The sequence below is a fragment of the Balaenoptera musculus genome, chromosome 15, assembly GCF_009873245.2.
Source record: "Balaenoptera musculus isolate JJ_BM4_2016_0621 chromosome 15, mBalMus1.pri.v3, whole genome shotgun sequence".
NCBI classification, from domain to species: domain Eukaryota; kingdom Metazoa; phylum Chordata; class Mammalia; order Artiodactyla; family Balaenopteridae; genus Balaenoptera; species Balaenoptera musculus.
In genome coordinates, this window is record NC_045799.1 from 68,719,032 (window position 1) to 68,743,742 (window position 24,711).

Below are 24,711 nucleotides of genomic sequence, written 5' to 3' on the forward strand. Positions count from 1 at the left end.
ACCCGCCTGCCAATGCAGGGAACAGTGGTTCGGGCCCTGGTCCGGGAAGATCCCACATGCTGCGGAGCAACTAAGCCCATGCGCCACAACTACTGAGCCTGTGCTCTAGAGCCCATGTGCCACAGCTACTGTGCCCGCGTGCCACAACTACTGAAGCCCATGCGCCTAGAGCCCGTGCTCCGCAACAAGAGAAGCCACTGCAAAGAGAAGCCAGCGCATTGCAACGAAGAGTAGCCCCTGTTCACTGCAACTAGAGAAAGCCCTCGCACAGCAACAAAGACCCAACGCAGCCAAAAATAAATAAATAAAATAAATAAATTTATTAAAAAAAAAAAAAAAAAAGACAACTGTGAGTCCAAGGGAAAAAAAATGAAAGTTTGAACTAAAGTAATTGGAAGAACGGCCATCGAGAGGCAGAGACCAAGTCCAAAGACACTCAGGAGGCAGAACTGCCAGATCGTGGTGAGAGCCTGGATAATAAAGAACGTGGAAGAGAGATGGGGGGCACTGACAGGTGACTAAGTAGGTGTGGTGGCATCCCACGCACTAGAGCAGGTGTCGGCGAACCCTTCAGACGGTAAATAGCATAGGCTCTGCGAGCCATACAGCCACTGTTAAAACTACTTAGTTCTGCTGCATCAGCCCATGGCTACATTCCAATAAACCTTTTTTTTTACAAAGCAGGAGGTAGACAGGATTTGGCCTGCAGGCCAAAGTTTGCCAACGCATAGACTAGGGGATCCAGGGAAAGGAGGCCAATATGAGGATGAAGTTCAGGAGTTCCGTGTCAGCAGGACATTTAAGTGGAGACGTTCAATCTAGAGATGAAGAGATGCCAGGGCCAGAGGAATAAAATCGAGTCATCAGCCAGGTGGTGGCAGTTATGGGGCTGAGATCACCCAGGGGGGATGGTCTCAGAAGAGAGGACATGAAGGACACTTCCTTGTCCGAATACAAGGGCAGATGGGCAATGTCTCCGGGTCACTATGGTCCTGGAACGGTAGAGGCATTATGGCCTAATCTCCCTTAACTCCCTTAACTTAAAAAGAGGCTCCTATTTTAACTTGGGGCTTTCATCCCCTTTCCCAAGATTAATACCTTTAAAGTTTCAAATTCATAGATGAAAAAGAAAACTTCCCACTGGCTGGAAAGTAAGGCAATTCTAAAATAAAATGTCTATCAACTTTTTAATGTTTCATTTTTATTATGAACTTTACACTCAAAATATATATAACATGTGCATTAAGTATGATGAATGATGACAGAACAAATGTTTGGTCTCCAACTTAAGAAGAAGTGAAGAAGTTCATTACCAAAACACCACTGTCCAACTTTCATACCCTAAGAATTAGTCTCTAAACTAGAGATCAAAGCAGGCAGCCCATGACCAGATAAAGCTTGAAGATACATTTTCTTTGGCCTACGCAGTGTTGTTGTTGTTTTTTTTTTTTAGTTGCCAACATTAAACATCAAGAAATCAGCATTCTGAATTGGGCGATTGGGACTGACATGTATACACTGATGTGTATAAAATTGATGACTAATAAGAACCTGCAGTATAAAACAAACAAACAAACAAAACAACTAATACTAAACTTTCACTGGGTTATTTGTATGGAAATATGTTAATATAAATGTTTCAGACATTACATGAAATTTCTAAAAATCTTATATGTTCTGGTATAATGTTATAAGTCATAATCCTAGTTATTACTTTAAAATGTATATCTCAGAAATAACTAATTTTCTTGTCAACTGCATTATTATGAACTTTCATCAAATCTTTAACCGTGGTCATTTTTAAGTCTTTTGTCATTTACAGACAGTTCTGGGTGTACTCTGATGCTTTTGCAAATACGTTCCTATAAAAGGGTTTCATCTTCAAGAAATTCATGGAAAAGACTCTGACAAGTACAGGTTTCTGGTAACTGACTGTACTGCTGAACTGAATGAATAAGCATTTTCAGAACTCTAATGAAAACCTGATGAACTCATAAAAGTGCTAACAAAAGATCAAGATGAAAAAAAAAAATTAATTACATGGGACTGAGTGAACTGATGAGGATGAGTATAATTTTTGTGACTTTCTGTTTGAATTAAAAAAAAAAAAATCCCACAAGGACTCAGAGGCAAAGAATATACAAATCAATTTTCACTGCAAAGTAAAAGGAGCTGTTACAGTGGAGGATTACTGGACTGAATGTCAATATTATGACATAGTATGAGTGTGTTTCATGTTTGGTAACTGCAATCATTGTTGCTTTTGTTGTGGTCATCCATGTACAATGCTTGGTGTCAGTCTATTTATCTCTTGTAAAAATAAAATACAGTGTGTGTGTGTGTAAAAAAAAAAAGTTAAAAAAAAAAGTTAAAAAAAAAAAAGAAATCAGCATTCTGGAATATCATTAGAAATAAGGAGATGTGACTATATTACACACATTTCACCATGGCAACAACTGGCTGGAGCTGAGAGCAACTCTCCCCTTTAAATGAACATGTACTCACTAATTCACTGCAGTCCTCATCATCCCCTATTGCCTTAAACCTATCTCCTACTTCACTTATTACTTTTAATTGCCCTGGCACTTGAATTTGCGACCCCTGCTTACAAAGTATAATTGTGGTTTCCAACTTTTTGGAATATGGGAGACATTATGTAAAGCTAAAGTTCAGACTCTCTCACCAGGAACATTACAGGTCCATAATCCCTTATCCATCACTTTGAAATCTAAAAAAAAAAAAAGTTTTTTTGTAACTCATTTGGCAACATAACTTGACCTAAGCTAACATGAAGCTATTTTTAATCTTTAAGGATTCCATTTAGTGTGAACTACATTCATATATTTTGCTATGGAGATAATAACATGTATGATGATTACAGGCTGCTGCCCCAGACCCTACTGGAGATATTACATAACAGCATATGTGCATTATTACTTTTCTTTTCTTTTTTTAAAAATTATTTATTTTATTTTATTTACTTATGGCTGCATTGGGTCTTCATTGCTGGGCGCGGGCTTTCTCTAGTTGCGGTAAGCAGGGGCTACTCTTCGTTGCGGTGCATGGGCTTCTCACTGTGGTGGCTTCTCTTGTTGCGGAGCACGGGCTCTAGGCTTGCGGGCTTCAGTAGTTGTGGCACGTGGGCTTCAGTAGTTGTGGCTCACGGGCTCTAGAGCGCAGGCTCAGTAGTTGTGGCGCACGGGCTTAGTTGCTCCACGGCATGTGGGGTCTTCCCGGACCAGGGCTCGAACCCGCGTCCCCTGCATTGGCAGGTGGATTCTTAACCGCTGCGCCACCAGGGAAGTACCTACTTTTCTCTAAAATCTGAAAACTTCTGAGTTCTGAAACTCATCTGACCCCAGGGGTTTTGGATAAAGGACCATGGGCCTGTTATACTTTTACTATCTACGTTTAAGAGAACACACACACACAAAGCAGATAGGAGTGTAATAATATTTTTAAATGGATTTATACTGGATTAATTATAATGGCATCTATCTACATTTGAGAAACAGAAATAGAATGATATATGCAAAACCATCGCAGTCTGATAAGAATGCATAGAGCACATGCTGACTCTAGGACCCTATACCCCAGTGCTGATTCCTGGGGCGGGGGAGGGGGTCCTGCCGTGCACACACTGGGAATCACTGGCACCAAGGTAATTCCATATTAGAATAACACGCTGCGTTCACATACTCTACATGACATGTGAAAATGATGCTTATGACCACATCCTTTTAGGGTTTTTTTTTTTTTTTTCAGTGAACAATGGGTTTTCACTCACCTATAAATACCCTGTTTGCTATTCTAGGATTTCACAATATGTAAAGTACATAACAAGGCCACAGAAGATCAGATTCAGAAGAAGCTGCAAAGACACCAGACTCCTTTCCACCCCCACTCTATGCAGAGACTGGATGGAATCCACTCAGACTGAAGCAGAGCACAGCTACCTCCCCTTTCTCAGAATTACTGTTCAGAGGAAATCAGTGTGAGTAAAATGAGGCAGCAGAGTAGGCAAGGGATGTAGAATGTGATGCTGGCAAAAGTAAGGATACGGTCTGGAATGTCAAACATAAGGAAGGGCTGTCTCACAGAAGAGAGACAAGACAGATTCAATGTGGCGCCAGAGGACTGCTCTGGGGTGTGCGGGGAAAGGGGTATTTGACTCACCTTGAGAATTAGTGCTGCCCCCCTGGAGTAGAAGGTCATTAGATATCTGTGCCCTTCAGGGAGGGTCGGCAAAGAACGTAACAGAATAAAACAAGCCAGGTCGGGACTGCACGGCTCATGCCCCACCCAGATGGGACAGCTGCTGCTCAGCTCCTGACACCTGTACTCGGGAGGGATGCCAGGCCTTGCCAGGTCTTCCAAGATTTTAGAAGCAGCTGGAAATCCAGGTTTTCATGTGAAAAGTTTCTCATTTTTAAATATGAGCCAATGATTGTAAAAAAATAAATAAATACTGAATAGGCCGAAGAGAACACATCTCTGGCCTGCAAGCAAGCAGTGTGGAGCTTTGGATTTTTGATAATTCAGACGTCCAGACCCTGGAAGGACTAGAACAGGGTTTCTCAACCTCAGCAGTCTTGGCATTTGGGACCAGGTAAGTCTGGATTGTGAGGCTGTCAGGTGCACTGCAGCATATTCAGACGCCTCCCTGGCCTCTATCTACCCCTCCCCCAATCAAGTCACAACAATCAAAAAATGTCTCCAGACATTGCCAAATGTCCCCTGGGGGGGGGGGGGCAGAACCATACCTTGGTAAGAGCCACTGGACTAGAGCAACATCCAACTCTCAGCCTTCAGGATTTTACGAAGGCATCACTCATGACTCAAACAACAGGTTTTTCACCTAAGAGTTGCCCACGTGAAGATTTATAGCTGCTTTGGAATTAGAAACCTGGGTTTGAATCCACAGCTCTGTCATTTACTAGCCTGATGACCTCTCTGAGTTCTGGCTTCCTCATCATTAAATCAGGAACAAATAACATTGCCTCTTAGAGCTGCTGCAAGAATGTGGTGAGATAATTTATGCAAAGCACTGAGCCCAGCAGCTTAATAAGCACCAAAAACTTTTAATAAACATTAATCCTTCCCTGGTGAAAAGGCAGCCCAGATTCTGTAGTCGGAAGCACATGGGATCCAGAGTCAGAAGCCCTGGACCCAAGTCGTGCCTCGGCCACTTAGCAGCCGTGCGAACATGGCAAGTCATTTTCCCTCTTTCTAGAATAGAAATGATCATTGCCAGTAGGTGAGAACCAAGCCAGGTGGTCTGGTACAGCATTTGGCAAACTAAACCAACTAGAGAAAAGCTGATGATTAGCACTATCAAATCTTTTAAAGGTTTCTGTAAAGGAAAGAATGAGCTCTTCAACAAATCCAAAGAACTGAGAATGCAGTAATATCAGGGTAAGGTACAGGGAAAAAAAGAAAAATAATAATAGGGATTGTGAACCTCCAGGTCCTTCTAGACAAGCAATTGCCACCTGGTGACCCACACACCAAATCTGGCCACCGATATATTTTGTTTAGCCCCGCATAGTATCATGGTGATTGTTTCCTTTTCATTAAATGCCATCTAACCTTCATTAAAATCCAGATTTCAGGCTTTTCTGGAAAGCTACAAAGGTTGAGTCACTCTGGGCCCATATTCCCACATGCCCCTTTGGTGAGATCATGGGGGGGCACGCCCCCAACCCTTACCTGGCCTCAGTCACTCATTTATTTTACTAGTCTGGCCCCTCTAGGCATTTGAGTCTGTAACCTTGGCTTATCTAAAGTGAACTATCTGGGAAAGCATTTGAACCTCCAGGGAGTACTTCAGTCAAGGCAGAAACCCACACCCAATGAGACACTCCCTCCCAGAGCCTCACCTAGGTAATAACTCTCCTGGTTAGTCCTTCAGCTTCCTTTTCTCCTGGACACTTCGACCTCATAACTAAACTTTCCTCAAGCTCCTCATCCTGTGTACACCTTCCTCCATGCAGGGCATCACCTCCCCAAAATCACCACCTGCATCCACTGGATTATCTGCATCAAGGATTTTCAAAGAACAAAGTATCTTTCTTAGCAGGACTACAAAAAGACACGACATGATGTTTCTCGTTTCCTGACCAGCACCCCGGTTTCCCTTGGGGAGCCAGCGCTCCCCCACTCTCAGTCCCTGTTGTTCAGACAGGGTTTACTCCATACCTATTTCCAGGGAAAAGCATGGGACCCAGTCAGAAGCACTGAGTCAATCTTGGGCCTTTGGCAACAGTGACTGGAAGAAAAATATTCTCTGTCCCTCTGGGAACAGAACTGAGGGCAATGGAAGAAGGGGGTGGGGCTGGGGGTTCTCCTTGTGGACACAGCTTGTCTAAAGAGTGGAAGCCCTGGATCCAGCCCAACCTGCAGCCATACTCCTTTTGGATTCTTTTGGTCACATATAAGCCTATAAATTCCCATCTCTGCTTACAGCAGTTTGATTTGGGTTTTCTTACAATCAAAAGAGACCTCATCAATACAAGAGAAATTTGAAAGAAGTGCTCGAAGATGGAAACAAAGCCTTCGCTCAAACTTCCTCCTGTTTTTTGGTTACCTCTCTCCATCCAGTAAGAACTGGCACTAGCCATCCTTCTATAAGCACTTAGCTCAGGGTAGATAATTATTTCTTTGCTTGCCTATCTCTTCCACAAATCTACTGAGCTCCTTCAGGCCAGAAACTGTGTTGTATTCACTTTTGACTCTTTAATACCTCACACACTGGCACACAGTTTGGGCCAACAAGTGTCTGTTGAATGGATGAATCAACGAAAGTCAGGGGGACGAAAGGAACCATCCTCATTCTCTCCTTTGGGACACCCATATCAGGAGAACACCTCCTAAGCCTTGACCCTATGGGACACAAACCATCTTCTGAAGACTCATCTACCCCTTGTAAACAAACTGCATCATGAGAACTCACTCCTTCCAGCCATTACTAATTCTCCCACACGTCCATCCCATGGAAACTCACTGTGGGGTTACTCACAAGTTCCTCATTTTGCAAAGAGAATATTCGTCACAAGACACCACCTAGGACTCTACAAGCTGACAGTACACACTATGGGCAAGCCATTCACACAAATAACTTCATTCATTAGTGCGTGTGTGCTTTCTAGCCTTTGTTTTGACCCAAATACATCCAGAAGCCTGATTCTGGTGCCCACCAACCATCTGCTTCTGCCCAATAACAATTCTAGGCTCTCTCCTACCTAGACCTTTACAATTACTTAAGTGGGAAAAAAAAATACAAATATATCTAGGAAATCAATAGCAGTAAAGCAACAGGTTCCCCAGTAAAAACAGTTTTGACTTTAGGTGCATAATTGCCATACCCTTAATAGCTCTGTAATAGCTGCAGCTTCCACTGCATCAAGCAATAAAGATTTTCAAACAGAGTCAAAGGTCAGGGCCAGAATTATAGTCCTAGGATGAGTCACACCACTTACTCCATCCAATTCTCGTTTTCCCATACTTGGGCCCACACCACCAGGGCAATCTAGTGAGAACTGGATTTACATTCGTTTAACAATATTTACTGAGTAGGTACCATGTTATAGGAACCACAGCAGACCCTGGGAATCAAAGAAGAATAAGCAAAAACTCTTAAAAGCGTTTAGTCTAATGGAGAACGCTGGCAAGTAAAGAGGCAATTACATTACGGTAAAACAGGTGCTACATGGAATTATGAAAGCACCAAGGAGGGACATCCAATCTATGCTGGAGCATCAGGGAAGGCCTTTTAGAGGCAGAGACCTTTACGAGGAGACCTGAAGAATGAGCAGGAGGTGGCCTAGGGCAGGTGTGATGAAAGAGGCTTCCCAGAGTTCCAGGTAGAGGCTAAAACGTAAGAAAGCACAGCCTCCTCTGGAAACTGAAAGTAGGCAAGTATGGCTGGAATTTAAAAGTGTTAAGAGAGTAGCTACTACAGAGGAAGCAGGGGCCAAAGACACCCTGAACAGCTTCCCTGAACTGCTCTGTAGCTTTTAAAGCCTCAGAAATTTGTTTAAAAAAAAAAAAAAAAAAATCACTTGCCTGATACCATGTACAAACAGGCCAAAATGACTATCTGACAAATGCATCTTGACACTCACTAAATACTGATTCCACAATGCATGTTACTGAGAACGCTAAGAGGGGTAGAAAATTCACAGAAATTATCTTGTAATTCATTTACAGATTCTTGGTTGAAACATTAGCCGTCACTAATACTCTGTCTACCTTCCTCTCTCTCAGCATTACTTCTATCATTTTCCCACAAATAACAGAAAAGTAGGCACACCTAGGCTTTAGCCTAGACAGGAATTAACTCTGGAAGTAGGATAAATGCACACCAAGCTAACAGGGTGGGGTACCAAAAAAATTAAACAACAAAGCTAAGCAGAAAGTTGAGGGAAACGAAACAGTGAAGAGCAAATTTAGAAAACTCAAGAGGAAGTAAAAGTATTTTCATACACACACAAAAAAAGAAGTGTCCCACGTGCTCCGGCCAAACCAAACTCCCCCTTTGACTCAACTGCTGAAAGAAGAAGCAAAAGCTGTGAAAAATTCCCACTTTCATATCTCTTCCCAGAATAAACAGCAAAATCCGTACCATACAGCTATCTTGCCCTGGAAGACCTTGAAATATTTGCCCCAGATAACACAGCACATGACAATCACCTCCAGAAGCTCTCAAAACCACAAACCAGTCCTGTTCCAACAGCCCGGTCATCTACAAACTCTGGTCTATTCTGTCATTTCAGAATCAATGCTTGTCAAGCAGTCAAGGAATCCCAAAGAAACATGGAGCAGGATCTGCTTCCAAATCCAAAGTGAGAAAGACTTTTTTTAAAAAAAATAGTAATTTCCTTTTAAATTGGCACTAGGCGTTTCCAGAATCCTTTTCTCCCAATTCCAACTTTTTAAATGTCAAGCCATCCCGTTCATATTCGTCCCTGGTCTGGAGACGGCACCACCTCTAAATTCCCTCAAAGGGCGTCCTGAAACTCAGGAGGCCGATGCGCTGGGCTTTAACGACCCTTTACTTCTTTACTGCCACCATGCACTTGTAAGCTAGGCTTTGCAGCAGCGGGGCGACCCGGAAAGGCTGAGAATGCCGCCCCCAAGCCCCGCAGCCTCGGACACACCACTGATCGGAGTTTCAGCCGCAGGCGGCGGCCCGGGCCGGCTCGATCTCCGGGGGAGGGAAAGACAGGGGACAGGTCCAGTCCCCGGAGGGCGATGCTTCGCGGGCCAGTGGGGACCCCGAGGGGTGGGAGCAGGGAGGCGCGGCCCGCCCCGCCGGTCTCCGGGGGCCAGGCGGCGGCCCAGCGCCGGGCGCCAGGCCGCGGCGTGGCGCCGCCCCCGGCCCCGGGCCCCGCCGGCCTCGGGCGGGGCGACGGTCGGGCCCGGAGCAGCCGGGCCCGCGGAGGAGCCGGCCGGCCCCCGTCCGTGACCCCCGGCCCCCGGCCCGCGCAACCCCCGGGCGACCCGGCGCGGCGCACTCGCCTGCCCACGGTCTGGTTGGCCAGCTGCTTCATGCGGTTGAACTGCTTCTTCATGGCGGCGGCGGCGGCGGCCCGCGGGGCTCGGGCCGGGCGGGACGGGGGACGGCCTGGCGGCTCCTACATCGCTTCGCGGCCGAGGCGGCGGCGGCGGCAGCGGCGGCGGCTCCCCAGGCCCGCGGCCCCGCCCTCGTCGCGTCACTTCCAGCGGCGCCGCCCGCCGGGCCGGCGGGGTCTGGTCGGGCGAGGAGCGCCAGGCCCCGGGCGGCGCGCAGCCAGGCCTCCGCCGCCGGCCCGGGGGCCGCCCGATTCCCCGCCCGCAGGCGGTCCCCGGGCCTCGCGATGCGCGGCCGCCCAGGGCCCTGCGGTCCACTCGGACCTCGGCGTGCTTTCGCTCAGCGATCGCCCGCTCGAGTGATATTTAACTCACTTCCCAGACTAGATCTCAAACACACGGTGGACGAAGCAGACACAAAGAGTGTAGACGGTGCGACCCCCGTCCAAGAACCGCCAAAACTCATCTTCGGGACTAGACACCCGGGCAGGGCTCGCTGGGGAAGGAGGGCAGAGGTGGACCCGAAAAGGAGCTTTGGGACGATGGAAATGTTCAAAGTCTTTATCGGGGCCGTACTCATGCACAGGTGTAGACATTTGTCAAAATGCACCTATCTGTACTCTTAAGAGGGATGCGTGCCACTATGTACATTTTACCTCGATTTTTTTAAGAAAAATAAATGGTTGCGTGAAACTCACAAGCTGCAGGACAGTGTGATGCCACTTAGTAAAAAAGTCAAAGGCAATTAAATATATTTTACTCCTATTCGAAAAGTATTACTCTAGTACTGCTTTTCTTTTATTGATTAAAATCTACCTTGCATATCATTCCGTTTCAAAAAAAAAATCAGAGGCAAGGTGTGTTTTCTACGAACAGGAGCTCAGAGATGGCACCTTCAGAGCGGCTGTGATGGTGGCCGCGTCCAGGGGGCCGAGGTGGTACAGGGCACTGGGAAAATCACGGAAGCAGAGGAGAAGGGCCCAACTCCAGCGCTGGGAAGTTGTGGGGATGAGCAGAGGCCCGAGAGGGGACAGATCCCTGGAGACGGGCCCTTTGTTACGTCCCAGACCAGGCCTGGGCGTTGCCAGGCAGGTGTGGCCATTGAGGGGCCCTCAAAGCCCGCATTGCCTAGAAACCCCTCACTGTGCTTTGATTCTTAACCTCACGCTGGCAGCAGTGCGGTGACACTTGGCAGGATTGTCCGACTGCGCTGGACACTTTTTTAGGAGCGGACCAGGTCAGTTCTATGACCTGCTTTGATGTCCTCCTGGTTTGGTGGCCTTGGCTCCCGCTTAGGCCATTCCCTGGGGCAAGTGGGTGGTACTGTGGCATCTTTCACAGGCCACATTTCTAGTTTCACAAAAGATGTGCTGAGGAAGGGAGCTGAAAATGTAGAAGTACCTGACTCTACAACAGAGGAGGTTGAAGACTCTCAGTCAGTCTTAAAATCAGAGGCTGAGAGACTTAGAATTCTTTGTAGTGATGTAGACGAGGAGTGTGAAGCCTCAGAGCTTCAACTAAAGCAGCAAACTACAAGTTACAGACATCAATTACACCAGAAAGACGTAGAAATCAAACTTCTTAAAGCAAGGCAGATAGCGCTAAAGGATCAGTTGCTAAAGGTGCAGTCAGTCACCCAGATAGTAAATCTTGAGGATGGCCTTGTGCCCTCAACTTGTGTACCCTCTTCACTGGGTTATGATATCTATCAGCATGCTTTAGGTTTCCAGAATGATGATATGGACTTTGCTGACCTAATTTGGTCACAACAAGAAATAAATAGATTGTCAAAAGAAGTTTTAAGACTTGAGGCTGATGTCAGCCATTGGAGACATTTTGCTCAAACTTCTACAGCATTTCATTTAGATCTATAGCTTTGATGTAAATGAAATCTGCAAAATACCATCAAGGAATTTGAACAGAATCTAAATAAGGAAATTGATGACCATCAACTTGAAATAGCAGTGTTGCAGGATGTTCATCAACAGAAACTGGCAGAAATAAGTCGCAGGCATCAAAAACAATTAAAGGGGGCTTCCCTGGTGGCGCAGTGGTTGAGAATCTGCCTGCCAATGCAGGGGACACGGGTTCGAGCCCTGGTCCGGGAAGATCCCACATGCCGTGGAGCAACTAGGCCCGTGAGCCACAATTACTGAGCCTGCGCGTCTGGAGCCTGTGCTCCGCAACAAGAGAGGCCGCGATAGTGAGAGGCCCGCGCACCGCGATGAAGAGTGGCTCCCGCTTGCCGCAACTGGAGAAAGCCCTCACACAGAAACGAAGACCCAACACAGCCATAAATAAATAAATAAATAAATAAAAATTTAAAAAAAAAAAAAAAAAAAAACAATTAAAGGACTATGAGGGAATGATTCATGATATGCAAAAAGCTATTGAAGTCCTAGCAGCTGAAAAAATAGAGTCCACCAAAAAAATCAAAGAACTTGAGATTACAGTAAAATATCTTAAAAAAAAATTATCTTCTGTAGAAAATGAAAGGGATGCTTTAATTAGAGCGCAAGACCAGATAAATGAAATGAATGAAAGAACTGAAGAAGGTGAGTTGCAACCTTCTATTAGGAAGTGGAGTGATGCTGTGACAGAAAAAGAAGAAGTTCTTCCACAGAGTACATCACCGGAAGAAGTGTCCAGATAGCAACAGCCACTGTCTGATGCTGAAAATGAAATAATGAGATTGAGTAGCTTAAAGCAGGATAAAAATCTCATGGAAGAGAACCTGAAACTTCAAAAATGAGTCCAAGTTTTAGAAAAAGAAAATTCATTATTAAATAAAGAAAAGGAAGAACTTCAACTATCACTCGTCAAATTGAGCGATGAACATGAACTCATTAAACGAACAGCTACAGGAGACATGAATTCGGATTCAGAAGTACATCATTTAAGATGTGACTGGGAAATCAAAGAAGGAAAACTCAGTGAGAGTACTACTTAAAAGAAATTACTGATTCCTGACTTAGGAGAGTTGCACAGGCAAAAACAAAAGACTACAATGCACGTGGTTTTGATGATCAGCAAACAGAACAACAAAATGAAGGAGACAGCATCATCGCTAAAGTAAAACAAGATCTAGAATATGAGAAAAAGAGAGTTCGTCAACCTGAAGATGATAGAATGAACATTACTAAAGAGTTAGATGGGCAAAAAGAAAAGTTAATTCATTTAAAAATGGAAAAAGGACAGTTAGACACAGAATTTTGTCGGGATGAACAGAGACTGTTGGAAGAAAGGAAGTATGAGCAAGCTTCTAAAGAACTGTCAAATACTGATAACCCAGACAGCTGTGCCTTACAGCTGGAGCATGGGTGTTTAATTAAACTCGGTCAAGAGAAAGACTGTGAAATATCAGAACTCAAAAAGAATATTGAGCAGATGATTGCTGGGCACAAAGAAACTAAGGAAGTTTTGTCATCTAGTTTAGAAGAGCAGAAGCAATTGAAGCAACTCATAAGAGAGAAAGAAATTTTTATTGAAAAACTTCAAGGAAGTTCACAGCTTCGGGAGGAGTTAGATCAATATACTCAAGCCTTATGAAAAATGGAAATTTTACAGCAAACCATAGAGGAAAAAGATACAAGTCTTGCATCCATGAAAGAAGAAAATAGTCACCTGAAAGAAGAATTGGAATGACTGAGGGAAGAACACAGTCAAACCGCACCTATGATTGACCCTAAAACTCTAGACACTGTTACAGAACTAGAATCTGAGGTATCTCAACAGAGCACAGTTGAAGATAATCTTGAGATTAAACCTCATCAAAAGATAATTGAAGATCAAAACCAGAGTAAAATGCAACTACTTCAATCTTTACAAGAGCAGAAACAGAAAAATCCCAAATACCAACACAAGCAAATGAATATTAAACACAATCAGCTCTTTGTGGCCAAAGGGGAGGAAATGGAGAATTTGCAAAATGCAATAGAACAAATCAAAACCCAGCCGCTGGAAAAATCCCAGCACACACCAACAGAACATTCTGATACTTTTCAAGTAACAGAAGTTCAGAGTCTTAATATAGAAAATGGAAATGAAAAGCATGACTTATCTAAAGCCGAAACTGAAAGATCAGTACAAGGAATAAAAGAACAAAAATTGGAGATTAAACTTCTAACTGAAAAGAGGAAGTTACCCTTTTAACTGAACAGATTGATCAGCTGTCCAAAGGTGAGATTGGTAAACTAACTCAGTTTATCCAGCAAAAAGATTTGTGTCTTCACATGAAAGTATCTTCAGCTTCCTCCAGTGACCAAGATAATGGACAGAGTCAACAGCAATTGCGAGCCTATGCTTTGGAAAGAGAACAAATATTAGCTGTTTTAGATGAGAAGACTAGGGAAAACAGCAATCTTAAAAGAGAAAACTTGAGAATGATGGATATAATTGTTGCCAAAGAAGCAGACCTCGTGAAACTCAAAGATGCAAATACAAAACTCTCCACCAGATTTGAAAGCAGTGGTCAGGACATGTTTAGAGAAACGATCCAGAATTTATCCCACATCATTTGAGAAAAAGATATTGAAGTTGATGCTTTAACTCAGAAGTGTCAGACTTTACTGGCAATACTGCAAACATCCAGCAATGGTGATGAAGTGAGAGGTGTTAATATGCATCAGTTTGAGGAGCTTCTACAGGAACGTGATAAATTAAAACAGCAAGTTAAGATAATGGAAGAGTGGAAAGAGCACGTGATGGCCACTGTACAACATGTGCAGCGTGGGTCACCCCGTCTTCAGAAAGAACTATAACAACTTCAGGCACGGATTTTAGTTGACAATAATAATAATTCTAAACTACAGATGAACTATACTGACCTGATCAAACTTATGATGGGAATGAAATCAAACTCAAAAACTTGGAGAAGCAAGTAGTGCAAATTCAGTTTAGCCTAGAGCAGCTTTGCAATGCCAAAGATATTCTGTTAGGGATGTTTGACCTTATTTTACTACAGTCCTCCAATGAATCACTTACATCCGAGTCAGCAGACTCTCTGAAGGCAATGAAACCTGATGGATTGAGTGAATCTTCTAAATTGCTCAAAGAAGAGATAGAAGAGTTAAGAAAATTAACGGAGGAAAAAGATGCAACCATTAGAACACTCCAGGAAGATAATCAGAGATTGTCTGATTCCATTGCAGACAGTTCAGAACTAGAAAGAAAACGACGTGAACAAATGGATTCAGAAATGAAGCAGCTACGGGAGAAACAAGATGTCTTGCAAAACTTACTTAAGGAAAAAGAGCTTTTAATCAAAGCAAAAAGTGATGAATTACTTTCTTTAAGTGAAAATTTCACTAATGTAGTGAGTGAAAATGAACTTTTGAGGCAGGGAGTAATCAACCTGAAGGAGAGAGTTGTCAACTTTGAACTGGATATGTGTAAACTAAAAGAGGAAAATGAAAAATTAGTAGAAACATCTAGGGAAGAGGAAACAAAATCAAGAGACAAAGATGTGGTTTTCTATGATGCGGAGAGAGAAAGAATTGAAATATGTTGCAATGAAGGAGAAGGTGCTTGCTTTTGAGCATCTTTTGAAAGAAACAGAACTCAGCAAGATGAGAATTAAGTCAGCTTTTAAATGCAGTTACATCAATGCAAGAAAAGACTATTATGTTTCAACAGGCCAGAAATGAGACCATGTTGGCATTGAAACAGAAACAAATAGAAAACTGTGCCCTCCAGAGTGAGGTTCAACATTTACACGACAAAGAACTACACTTAAAGCAGGAGCCAGAGAGATGGCGTAAGCACGCAGTAGAATCAGAAATGTAGTGAGGTGGATGGACCTAGAGTCTGTCACACAGAGTGAAGTAAGTCAGAAAGAGAAAAACAAATACCATATGCTAACACATATATATGGAATCTAAGGGGAAAAAAAAGGTCATGAAGAACCTAGGGGTAAGACGGGAATAAAGACACAGACCTACTAGAGAATGGACTTGAGGATATGGGGAGGGGGAAGGGTAAGCTGTGACAAAGTGAGAGAGTGGCATGGACATATATACACTACCAAACGTAAAATAGATAGCTAGTGGGAAGCAGCCGCATAGCACAGGGAGATCAGCTCGGTGGTTTGTGACCACCTAGATGGGTGGGATAGGGGGGGTGGGAGGGAGGGAGACGCAAGAGGGAAGAGATATGGGAACATATGTATATGTATAACTGATTCACTTTGTTATAAAGCAGAAACTAACACACCATTGTAAAGCAATTATACTCCAATAAAGATGTTTTAAAAAAAAAGTGTCTCATAACCGCGGAGCTTTGGCTGCAGAAGACAGAGCAGCTAAACTAAGAATGAAAGCCACCGCATTGGAGGAAAAGCTCCTTCTATCTTCCAATGCGAGGGAAAATGCGAATCAGCAAGCCAGTTTGCAGATAGAGTTGTTGAAGGAACAACTGAATGTTGTCACAAAGCAGAGAGATGACATTTGGCTACGGCTTTCTGTTTCCCAAGAACAAGAAAAGTAGTATGCACAAGCGCTAGCTAACATGAGGATGGTAGTCGCAGAATGGATGGAAATAGTTGCAGATAATCTAGAAGGAAAACTAATATCGGCACAAGGACATCAGGAGAAAGTGAATGCTGCCTTGACTCTGAAGGAAGAACAAATTAAAGATTTGAAAACACAAAATGAGGTCCAACAGGAAGTGCTGGACGATGTACAGAAGAAATTGATGAACTTACTAAGTAACACAGAAGGAAAAGTTGACAAGAGCCTCATGAGGAACCTCTTCTTGGGGTATTTTCAAACACCAAAACAACACCGTCATGAAGTGCTACAGATAATGGGCAACATTCTGGGTATTAGAAAGGAAGAAATAGATCTGGTTTTTAATGAAGAGCAAGGCGGTGGTACCAGATGGATGACTGGCTGGCTTGGATCAAAAAGTGTCCCCAACACACCTCTGAGACCAAATCAGCAATCGAGGCCGAAGAATTCTTTTTCAGAACTCTTTGTTAAATTTCTAGAAACAGAATCTCATCTCACACGTCTGCCACTAAAACCCTCTGCTCGTGATCCAAAACCTCTGGATTCACCGGGAAAGAAAAAACTAGCTAAAAATGTACCACCATCAAGTCTTAAAACTACCTCGGGATCCACACCCAAAAAACCAGATGTGAATCAACGTTCTGCAGCTGTCTCTCTGATTAACCCACCCAGACCTGAAACGGATGGATCTGAGCATCTTCTTTTAAATGCTGTTACTGATGTTTTGCCCACATATACACCTTTGCTGCTGTCACCTGGCAAGAGGGCTGGAGTTGTGCTGAAAGACCTTTCAAAGCCATAGATGATTCTTCAGCCAGAGACAACATGGCACTTTTAAGAAACCAAGTCACTGAAAAAACCATGTATTTTGACTTTGCTTGATAAAAATACGAATACTTAAAAAAAAAAGTGTGTTTTAAGGACTTCAAAGATATTCACCCACCTTCAGACAGTGGTTACTTCTTGTGAGAAAGGGCATGAGTGGGGTTGAAGGCTGGTCAAGGGATGCTTCAAATGGTTTTTGTAATGCTTTCATGTTTTACAAGGAGCAGGTACTTATGCAGATCTTGGGGAATTAAAACACCAACTTGTGTTAATGTTCAAAATGATAGAATACACAAGTGCATACTCTTCATATAAGAAAAAAGGTGAACAGCCCAAAAGTACAAGATGCATAACATTTTTAAGAATGAAAGTTCATGATGAGGATGATTATAATTTTTGTGACTTTCTGTCTGAATTAAAAAAAAAAAAAAAGAATAAAAGTTTACTTTTCCTGGCTAAGTCCCACTCCTCTTTTCATTGCCTGGGAAACCACTCCATTGGTAATCTGTATTCTCTCAGGCCTTTTAGAAATATATGCAGATTTGTGTATATCGGAGCATATTATTCTCTGACTTGCTTTTTTTTTAAAAAAATCACTACACCTTAGAGATCTTTCCAAATGCAAATGAATTCCATCTTATCCTTTTTTTTGACTGCATCGGTTCTTAGTTGCAGCATGCGGGGGGATCTTTCGTTGCGGCATGTGAGGCTTCTCTCTAGTTGTGGTGCACGGGCTCTAGAGTGTGCAGGCTTAGTTGCCCCACGGCATGTGGGATCTTAGTTCCCCGACCAGCGATGGAACCCGCATCCCCTGCATTGGAAGGCAGATTCTTAACCACTGGACCACCAGGGAAGTCCCCATCTTATTCTTTTTAAAAGCAGTCATTAGTTTGCAGGGTGGATGTACCCTAATTCTTTTAACTAGCTCCTATTAATCGGCCTTTAAGCAGTTTCTACCTCCCAAACGATCAAATGGCCATGGCCAACTCTCTTGCCCATTTCCTTAAGAGTTGCTCCAAATCGTCACCACTTTCCTGAAGCATGATCAGGCCTTATGCCCTCCTGAAGATGTTTGAGGCCAGCAGTCAAGAACTCTCAATTTCCCATACCCCCTTCCTATATTTAACCATCCACCCATTCCCCTCCATCCACCTCTACTCTTTCCCTCTTTTTTAGAGGAAAAGGGATCCAGCTCTGCAGTTTAAGGCTAATTGCTCCACTGTACCCCAAAAACTGTCCACTCAGACTTTTTCAAAGACCTCATTCCATTAATTTTCCTTCCTGCTTTATCTTGAGCCTCTTTCCCTAAGCTTCAGAGCCTGTCCAAGTCTCTCCCAGCAAACAATCCTCTCTTTTCTGCTCCTTCAGGTACCACCGTTTCTCTCTACCTTTCACACCTAAGCTACTGAAAAAAATTCTTTACTCCTGTCACCATCTCATTTCTCACTGACTTCTTTCTGAAAGCATCACAAAATCTTGTCTCATTAATGCCCCAGGCATTTTTGAATGCCTTAGAAAGTAGTCTTTTTACTTACTTAAACTCTCTGTAGTGTCTGATAAATGTTATCCCCATCTTCATTCTTTAAATTCTCTCCACCCTCTTTCTTTTGGGGATGCCACTCTCCTTAGGTTCCCTTCCTAACATCAGACTTTTCTTTCTCTGCTTCCTTTGTGACTTCATCTTCAGGCCACTTCTTTTTTTTTTTTTTTTTTTTAATTTTTATTTTATTTTTGGCTGTGTTGGGTCTTCATTGCTGCGCGCAGGCTTTCTCTAGTTGTGGTGAGCGGGGGCTACTCTTCGTTGCGGTGCGCAGGCTTCTCATTGCGGTGGCTTCTCTTATTGTGGAGCACGGGCTCTAGGGTGCGCGGGCTTCAGTAGTTGTGGCACGCGGGCTCAGTAGTTGTGGCTCGCGGGCTCTAGAGCGCAGGCTCAGTAGTTGTGGCGCACGGGCTTAGTTGCTCCGCGGCATGTGGGATCTTCCTGGACCAGGGCTCGAACCCGTGTCCCCTGCATTGGCAGGCGGATTCGTAACCACTGCGCCACCAGGGAAGGCCCAGGCCACTTCTTGATGGATATGTTCTCTAAGGTACCACTGTCAGCTGACTGAATCTTCTCACTCTCCCTGTGGTCTCAGGGCAAGCTCATCCACTTGACTTTCACCTGGATGCTGATGACTTCTGAATGCCTATATCTGACCTCCCCCTTCTCCTGACTTGACACTGACTTATCTAATTGTCTGCTGGACGCCTCTATCAGGATATCCATGGGCTTCTCAAAATCGTCATGTCCAAAAGGGAACTCAGTAACTTCCCTCAGAACCCTCTTCCTCCTCCTTTCCTTTTATCATCTCCCAAAACCTCTGTCCATCTTGTCACCCAAGCAATAGGCCTCCTAGTCATGATTGATCTCTCTGTCTCCCCCAATCCATATCCAATCAACTACCAAATAGACCCTAATTCCTCCCCTTCCTGTCTCTTCCATGGGCTAGTGGGCAGTGGACTCCTCACTCGTCTTGCTGGTTCCACTCCTGGGCTTCCTTGAATCCATTTTGCACACTGCTGTGAAGGTGACTTTTCTAAGATAAAGATCTGATGTTACTTCCCCACCTTAAATTACTTTAGGGGTCCCTGCCGCCTGGAGCCAAACTTTAACAGAGTAGCCAAGACCTTGCCTTTGTAGCCTTACTTCCTGCTTGTCACCCACACATAGGCTACCCTCCAGCCACATGTGACTTCTTGCAAACCCGAACAGACTATCATCCAAATAACTTCAAGCCTGTGAGCCTAACCATAGCAGGATAATGCCTTCCAAAAAGTGCAGATCAGAAGTGTTTAATCTGCCTCCTCTTCACCCATTGTTGGGAAGGGCATTCCCACCCTAAAGTTATGCGGAGGGCCCAACACTGAACAGATGAGTGCCACAGCAGTTTATTAGTCATGTATACTCATAGCCTGGGGAAGGAGGACATGGCGACACCTTGCAGGGCCACACGGAGGTTGCACTTGGGAACAGAGTGAACAAACAGGGGGTCTAGCGGGAAGACTTTGGAGGAACAAGAGGGTGGAGGGGTCTCTAGTTCCCCCAGGAGGGTTGTCTGAATAATTTCACAGGCTAGCAGGGAACTGGAGGCCACTACTTGGGGATAAACTGTGCCTTGTCCCTGTGATAAGGACGGTGGTTTGGCTAGGGGACCTTACCTGTGGGAGCAGAAGGGGAGGGTAGATTGAAGTTAGGCTATCTGAAGCCCTCTAGTTTTGCCAGATGTCAAGGCAACGCTTAATAGTGAATCTTGATTTCACGGCTTTATACAACAATTGACTCTTTGATAGCTTGACATCAATTTAAACCTTGGTGATGACTGAGACTTTTAGGGAGTAGGTGAAGTCCTTCCCTAGGCAGTGAAGTTGGCACTTGACCAAGAGGGAGACGTGGTCCTCAACATCATAAAGTATATGAACTCATTGATGTTCACTTAGTTGATCCCAAAGGGTCTGGGGGAGGGGAACATCTTCCAGCTCCATGGCATCTGGCAATGGACTGATGACCGGAGGCCATACCCACCTACAGGTAGGATGTGCTAGAGGGCTCAGGTTTGGCTCCACCCTGTAGCAAGGAGGCCTTGATAACCGTACTGAGCTTGTGGGAGTGTTGCTTCCGTGGCTCAAGGAATAATGGGCAGCTGGGTATGGAAGCTTGGGGTTTGGGAGAGACTCTATTTCCAGAAGAGCCCAGTGCATGTCCAGAAATTCCTGCTCTGATAGTATGTGATGCAGGGCCAAGGAGGGCAGTTTCTCGCATCAGAAGCCCAAGGACAACTTACAGACATCATGAGCAGTCCAGAGACTCCAGGAAGCAGGAGGGGAAGTTGCTAAAGCCTCTTCACTGAAGGAGTCTCTGAGGGCACTAAGGGGAGTGTCTGTTGATTTTAATTTAGACAGATTCTAGAGCCTGTTGTTGGAGGGACCCCCACTCAAGGTGGGCTCATTTAAAAGTAACAGCATAAATGGGCTTAAGTAAAATTTGTAAACCAGGAATACGTTGCCTCCAGAACCCAAAAAGGACTAAAAGATGGTGGACTCGTGTATCCTTAACAAGTGTGTCAAACAAACGTCTGCAAAGGAGGATGCCATAAAGGTAATGTCATACCTGTACTCCTGGAGAAAGGTGGGTGCATTTAAGATCTTGTCTGCAAAGATTGTGTGTGATAGCAGAGCTGTTTAGTTACCCTGTGGGTAACAAGGTAAAAGTGTACTGTGCCCCTTTGGAGATGAAGGCAAACAGGCTGAGAGAATGTTGAAATAGGCATTGAATGGAACCTATTAGCCAAATCTATAATAGCAAAATATTCACCATATTTAAATTTAGTGGGATCCTAGGTATTTCAAGGGTACCCAGGATTTGTTTTAATCAGGTATAGTAAGACACAAAGATACAGAAATGACTGTCCTGGAGGAAGTTTTTTATGCCTATAGATCCAGAGAAACAGGAGGTGCAGCACACCATGGAGGGCCCTGCCATGCCCCTTCCCCCCACTTTTGTTTTTTTCATCAGTTCTCAGGCCGTGGGCTGCCATGGATGTGCACCTCAAAACCGTTAGGGGTAAGGAGAGCACACAACTGCTCCAAGGGAAGATGCAGCACAGGAGAGATGGACAAGGTCACTACTTTTGCCTGAACAGCAATGACTCAGGAGGCAACCAGGGGGCCATTCTTAAATCTTCCTGGGGTCATGGCCTCCTTCCTTTCTACAAACAACACAAGGGGTCATCCCCAGGACTGTGGTTGGCGGGGGGGTGTACTTTCCCAAACAGAGTCTCTATGGCTGCCCCAAGCAGCCAGTGATGGTTATCTGGCTAGACACAATGACCAAAGTGCTAGCCCATGCCCAGTAAGTGGAACTCAAACACCCACCAGTTAAGACATTATGTTGTCACTGGTCTCAGGTAGGAGCCTCAGAGACCACCTACCACATACAAGCCACACTTGATGGCATCTCAATCTGGGATACAGTCAATTAACAATAGTTTTTGCCTCGTTGGCAAGCATGAGACATTAGGGTGGGAAGAGATGGCAACATCCATTTGAAATAACAGAACGTGAGCTAAAGCCCAAGCTGGCCAGCAACTGGTACTTACATCCCAGATAGTAACTGCTGCCTTACAAACCAGTTAAGTAGCAAAGGAGCTGGTAGTTAAAGCTGACCGAGTGTCCTCAGCTGAGGTCAGACCATCCTGTCTGTGATGCCAATTGTCTTACTCACCTCTTCTTCAATCCATCAGTGAGAGAGAGATTCCCTCCCTAGACTAATGGGGTTGGCTGAACACATGACACTCTACACTGAAAGATGGGATGAACAGCAGTTTACAAGTCACATTTACCCACAGCCCAAGAGAGGACACCGCTCACCATGCAGGGCCACGTGGGGGATTACACTTGGAACAGAGTGAACAAGTAGGGGCTTGGGAGGCAGACTTTGTAGTAACAAGAGGGTGAGGACAAGCCCTGGTTCCCACAGGAGGGTGTGATGGGCTCGTTTGGATAATTCAGTGGGCTGATAGGGAACTGAAGCCTGCTACTCAGGAATAAGCAGGCACTGTGTCTGGTTCCTATGATAAGAAGGATCATATAGCTAGGGGACCTTACATGTGGGAGAAGAGGTAGTGAGGAATTGCAGTTAGACCATTTGAGGCCCTCTCAATTTTACTAGATGTTAAGACAGCTCTCAATATTGAATTTTAATTTCAGGCCTCATGCCACAAGAAGTTATTAAAAGGTATTTCTTCCTTGAACTAATAATTGAGTTCAATAATGTCACAGGATACAAAATAAAGACAACAATCAATTGTATTTCTAGATACTAGCAATGAACATGTGGACACCAAAAATTAAAACACATTTACAGTCACTAATAAAAATAAAATAATTAAGTGTAAATCTAACAAAACATGTCCAGGACTTGTATACTGAAAACTCTACAACAGTGGTAAAAGAAATCAAAGATCTAAACAAATGCAGAGAGATACCACGTTCATGAATTGGAAGACAAAGTATAGTAAACATGTTAATTCTCCCAAAATTGATAGATTTAATACAATTCCTATCAAAACCCAGTAAGCCTTTTTTTGTAGATATAGGCAAGTTTATTCTAAAATTTTATGGAAAGATAAGGGAACTAAAATAGCTAAAACAATTTTGAAAAAAGTAATACAATGGGAGCAGTCAGTCCTCTCCATTTCAAAACTTATTATATAGCTGTAGTAACCAATACTGTGTAGTATTTGCAGAGGGATAGACACATAGATCAATGAACAGGGAATCCAGAAATAGTCCCACAAAAATATGCTCAACTGATTTTTTTAAAATAAATTTATTTATTTTATTTATTTATTATTTTTGGCTGTGTTGTGTCTCCATTGCTGCACGTGGGCTTTCTCCAGTTGCGGCGAGCAGGGGCTACTCTCCGCTGCAGTGTGCGGGCCTCCCACTGTGGTGGCCTCTCCCGTTGCGGAGCACGGGCTCCAGGCATGCGGGCCTCAATAGTTGCGGCGCGCGGGCTTCAGTAGTTGTGGCACACGGGTCCAGTTGCTCCGTGGCATGTGGGATCCTCCCAGACCAGGGCTCGAACCCATGTCCTCTGCATTGGCAGACGGATTCCCAACCACTGTGCCACCAGGGAAGCCCGCTCAACTGATTTTTGACAATTGTGCAAAAGCAGTTCAAAGCAGGAAATACAGCCTTTTTAACAGGCCATAGCTGTCTGTGGAAAGCTTGTGAGGAAATCGCAGGCCAAAAACTTGGAAAACTGGACCAGCAAAGAAGGAAGACAATGATTTGATTGAGGTTCTACCAGGTAGTGATGGGCGGGGAGGGATAATGTGCACGCAGCTCAGGATGAAAGCTGCAGGTGTTTATTTCATCTTTCTGAATTCAGCCTCTTCTGATTGATCCATCACAGGCTCTGGTGATTTTCCCATCAGCCCCACACTGCAAAGTCAGGTCACCCCTAACTGAGCATACAGTGTTCCAGACTCCATTAGCCTTCCCAATAGCAAAATTCTCAGGCTATACGAGGTAGCAAGATGGCCCTTAGTAGCTCCAAAGGTACAGCCTCCCGGGTTCAAGTCTGCCAGAAAAGGGAGCTCTTATAGACTTAACAACTCCCATTCAACTCCTGGGATTCATTCTGATTGCACCAACCTGGTCACCACCACCACATCACACACACACTCTTGAAGTGTAGCTAGGGTGATTTTGTGTGTGATTGGCCAGGCCTTGGTAAGATTCCACCCCCAGTGTCAGGCATGGAACCTTACCTGATCCATGTGGACAAAAAGGAGAATTTGGTTCTCCATAATAAACTCTGGTTGTTGTTATAGAAGAAAGAATACTGAATAGCCAAAGCGGCAAATGTCCACTCTAGCCTCTCAGGGAGAAGTTTCATGGTTAAAGCCCAGCTATTTGCTCCCAATATTAATTAATGTTCAACAGGGCTTTTAAACTCTAGTTTCTTTTTTCTTGACTTTATCAGAGGATGCAGATTAGTTGTCAGTGAACTTTCGCCGGGACATTGTTCATGACTACCCCAGCGTAGTCTCATATTTGGAGGCATTTATGCAACTTAAGATGGCTAAGCTTGCCATTTCCAGATTCCACTCCTGTATCATAAAGTTCCAGCGCCTTGACCAGGAGCTCAAATGGAATGAGCTAGCCCTGCTTGCAGGAAGCCTCTGGGGTGACCCCTCAGTGAAAAACTGACCAAAGTCCTCTGAATCACCAGTTTTTCTGAATCAAACTCTCAGCAAAGATCAGA

At 44.3% G+C, this 24,711-nt stretch overlaps 1 protein-coding gene and 1 pseudogene across 7 annotated transcripts in view; one reads left to right on the plus strand and one right to left on the minus strand.

Annotated features, from left to right (window-relative positions):
* The window catches only part of ARHGAP17 (Rho GTPase activating protein 17), a 91,336-nt gene extending 81,663 nt beyond the window's left edge, over positions 1-9,673 (minus strand). For all 7 annotated transcript variants that reach the window (XR_005016417.1, XR_005016418.1, XR_005016416.1 and 4 more), the window contains exon 1: positions 9,520-9,673. Coding sequence is in view for 4 of the 7 variants with exons in the window: in XM_036825103.1 (XP_036680998.1) it covers positions 9,520-9,572 (53 nt within the window). In the remaining 3 variants the exon portion in view is untranslated. The remainder of the gene's footprint in view (positions 1-9,519) is intronic.
* A 1,156-nt stretch (positions 9,674-10,829) lies between these two features.
* On the plus strand, positions 10,830-16,878 carry LOC118881655 (annotated as a pseudogene).
* Positions 16,879-24,711: the final 7,833 nt, after the last annotated feature.